Source organism: Rhagoletis pomonella, unplaced genomic scaffold, assembly GCF_013731165.1.
Source record: "Rhagoletis pomonella isolate Grant_MI unplaced genomic scaffold, Rhpom_1.0 Rhpom_scaffold_14455, whole genome shotgun sequence".
NCBI lineage: Eukaryota > Metazoa > Arthropoda > Insecta > Diptera > Tephritidae > Rhagoletis > Rhagoletis pomonella.
The window spans coordinates 858-3,920 of NW_023472984.1; the positions used below are offsets into that span (position 1 = coordinate 858).

The window sequence follows — 3,063 nt, forward strand, 5'->3', positions numbered from 1 at the left end:
AAAATTTATAACATGGCCCTCTTTCGGTCATCAAAGCCGCCATGAGAATCTGATGAATATTTCGCTCAGTAATGACAGAGAGGCTTCGAATGGGGGATGCAGGATCAAATTCATAGGGTTTTGCTAGGTATTTGCTTTCATTGAGCAGATAAGACTGCAGGCAAATAATGGAGGCGGTTGACTGGCCACTACTCGTTTCATAAACAGCCGACTGTGACAGGCATACATGACAACACCATTTGTCCATCCTGCCTTGCAGAGGTTGGCTGCTGGCACCGATCTGTTGAGAGACAAACACCTGAGCTCTTTAACACCTAGCAATCTGCTCTATCTATTCGTAAATTATATGGATTTAGAAGAGATTAAAAGGGTTCAAGAAAGCAGTACAATGGACGGCATATCGACTGAATGGTGTACTGCATGCGTTCATTTGTGTTTGTTCCGAAAAAAAAACATGCATACGTAGATTCGAGATTTAAGCATTGACTCAGATCATTGGAATGTAACAACCGAATTTTCAAATCACTTCTGTATATCTATTTATATTATCTGCATACAACCGGTGAACGTGTTATTGGCACGTGTTTAGGAAGAAGGGCAGATAATGCGGAGCTTGCTAAAATTATGATCGATACAATTAAAATAAAAACAAATAAGTACAAAAAAACACGAGTTTTCAGAATTTAATACGTAATTGATACGGTTTTTAAAGCTCACTTTAAAAATGTGGGAACACATTCATATTTTGTTCTACTTAGACACTTTCGCTTTCTTTCATTTGCACTACATTTACTTACATATCTGCGTCAGCGACAACTCCAATGACGCAAAAACCGAGAGCAAGAAAACTACGAACTTAAAGTGGAACAACATTACACAAGTAGCGAACGGAATTAACTGAGAAAAAATATGCTTTGTTGACTATTTATTATTTCATAAGAAAACACAATGTTTCATGCTATGAAAAAAAATATCTGATGCCGTACAATTTTGAGTACCAAATTTTGGGAATTTATCACTCCTAATTTGATAGCAAATCGAAACATTTTTGTTTTTACCAGCGCCGATGAAAACCAGCATATAAAGTGATAACTCAGATACCTCTTATACTATCTTATCTATGCATTTTTTGTTAAACATCTTTTGCATTAGAAAGAATTCTCAATGTTTTTCGAAATAAATGTAAGCAAACAACTACACTGCCGATAACGGTCTAACACAACATTATATTTAAACATCATTTTCTGATTGCGGTTGGTGGACGTAGGACAATAAAAAGTGACTCACACTTTGCTGGAGAATAGTAACAAATCATTTTTCAAGCTATTAGCAACTAAACATATAAATACAACGCGCAAATGATAGCTTATTTAATTCCAGATCCCATCAATCAACGCACGCGCTTCTCCAACAATCCAAAATGCAGCCAAACGCACCCATCGATAGCCTACTTTTCACCTCCTTGCTGCTCATAATTTGCGGCACACCTGTCGCATACGCCGCCGCAGCCAAGCCCAATTGCGGCGCCAGCACCGCAGCGAAGCACATCCAACTGGTGCAGCCGGCGAACCCACCGCGCGAATGCATCTACCACATCAACGCCTACAGCAGCAACGTTTGCCAGCTACGCATCGATTTTTCATTGACACTAGCCCAGCCCAGCGTGCCCGATGCGCTAAATGGCCTGTGGTATGTGCAGTGTGTGCGAGACTACTTCGCGGTAAATGGGCTGCGATTCTGTGGCTCGGAGGTGGCGCAACACATTTATGTGCCCTTCAATCGCACCGCCGGCGTGAAGAACATCGATCTGGATGTTGTTTTAGCGGCACGCGTGGGCAGCAATGGAAAATTACCCACGCCGCGTTGGAATATGGTGGTGAAGCAGCTGGAGTGTACAGCGAGTGCGACGCAACGGAGCGCCGTGGATGTTGCGCAGGACAACGATGATACGACGACGGAAGCGGGTAATGAGAGGATTATGCGAGCCATGGAGCCTCGCGCCAGCTTCAGTGATGATTTCCTCATAGCGCCACCAGGCTGTTTGCAATATTATCCTCAGTCAGCGGGCACCATCACCTCGTTCAATTATAACGGTGGCGTGGGCGTGTATCCAGGAAACTTAAACTATGCAATCTGCTTCCGGCGTCAGCACTCTACTAAACTACTTGAGTAGACCTCAAAAGAAATGTATTCACTACTTTTTTGCTAATAACAGTAAATCTACTTTCAGGGTCAAGGTGCGCTACTTTCGTTTGGGTGCCGAATACAACCACCAGAAGTTCCAGGAACTGGACAATTATTGCCGACCGCAGTTGCATAGCGAAGGTTTAAGTGAAGACTATCTGCTGATACCGCAGGCTACCATTGTGGACAGCAACATACGCGCCACATATTTTTGCGGCAGCAGCATACAGGGCGACACAATCACAAGTAAAATTGTATTTGTTCATCCAGCGTATTTCTTCTAAATATTAATACTTTGATTCATTTTTATTGTAGGCAACAACCCCGGGCCTTTGGTGATGATTTTCAACAGCGATGGCAATTATAAAGCCGGACGTGAAGTGGGTTTCGCTTTAAGCTATAGGGTGTTGTAGTTGTATAGGGTAGAAAATGAGTATAAACTAAGTTCAATAAAGCGCCTAAAGCTTTTTTGGAAGTTTACTGTGTTTGTGAGCTTTATTGTGGAATGAAAGCTTTATGACATGAAGTGCGCAAATTTGATGAGCTTTCGTTGTCAAACAAAAGCTGCCGTAGTCCTTCGTTAGGATTTATGCTAGAACAAAATACATATGTACATCATATGTACATATATATGTACATTAGGGTGGTCAAAATTTTTCCCCCAGCCAACCGGCAGAACAAAAGAATATCGAAAATAATGAGTTTGAAATCGGATAATATTTGACCGTGCCGTCAGGTATTGTAAGTTTAGCATGTGTACATATGTATATCGCTACTAAAGGTGAAAAGCTGCCACGTCCGTTTTTTATTTCAAAATTTAGTTTTTGATGCGGAATGGCAGGTAATACGAAACTACATTTCATCCTTAAGTGACGATAT

The 3,063-nt window shown here is 41.5% G+C and overlaps 1 protein-coding gene across 1 annotated transcript; it reads left to right on the top strand.

Moving 5' to 3' along the window:
* The first annotated feature begins 1,379 nt into the window (after window positions 1–1,379).
* LOC118757110 lies at window positions 1,380–2,612 on the top strand. Its single transcript, XM_036491847.1, has 3 exons — window positions 1,380–2,169; window positions 2,231–2,430; window positions 2,500–2,612. Exons 1-3 carry the CDS (start codon window positions 1,421–1,423, stop codon window positions 2,595–2,597), a joined length of 1,047 nt encoding a protein of 348 aa, XP_036347740.1. The 5' UTR covers window positions 1,380–1,420; the 3' UTR covers window positions 2,598–2,612.
* Window positions 2,613–3,063: the final 451 nt, after the last annotated feature.

What these genes read in the sequence shown, in the direction of transcription:
- LOC118757110 (XM_036491847.1), top strand. Translation starts at nt 1,421, where the DNA reads ATGCAGCCAAACGCACCCATCGATAGCCTACTTTTCACCTCCTTGCTG. An exon ending in CACTCTACTAAACTACTTGA is followed by an intron (nt 2,170 to 2,230) that starts GTAGACCTCAAA and finishes ATCTACTTTCAG; the next exon opens with GGTCAAGGTGCGCTACTTTC. An exon ending in ACAGGGCGACACAATCACAA is followed by an intron (nt 2,431 to 2,499) that starts GTAAAATTGTAT and finishes TTTTTATTGTAG; the next exon opens with GCAACAACCCCGGGCCTTTG.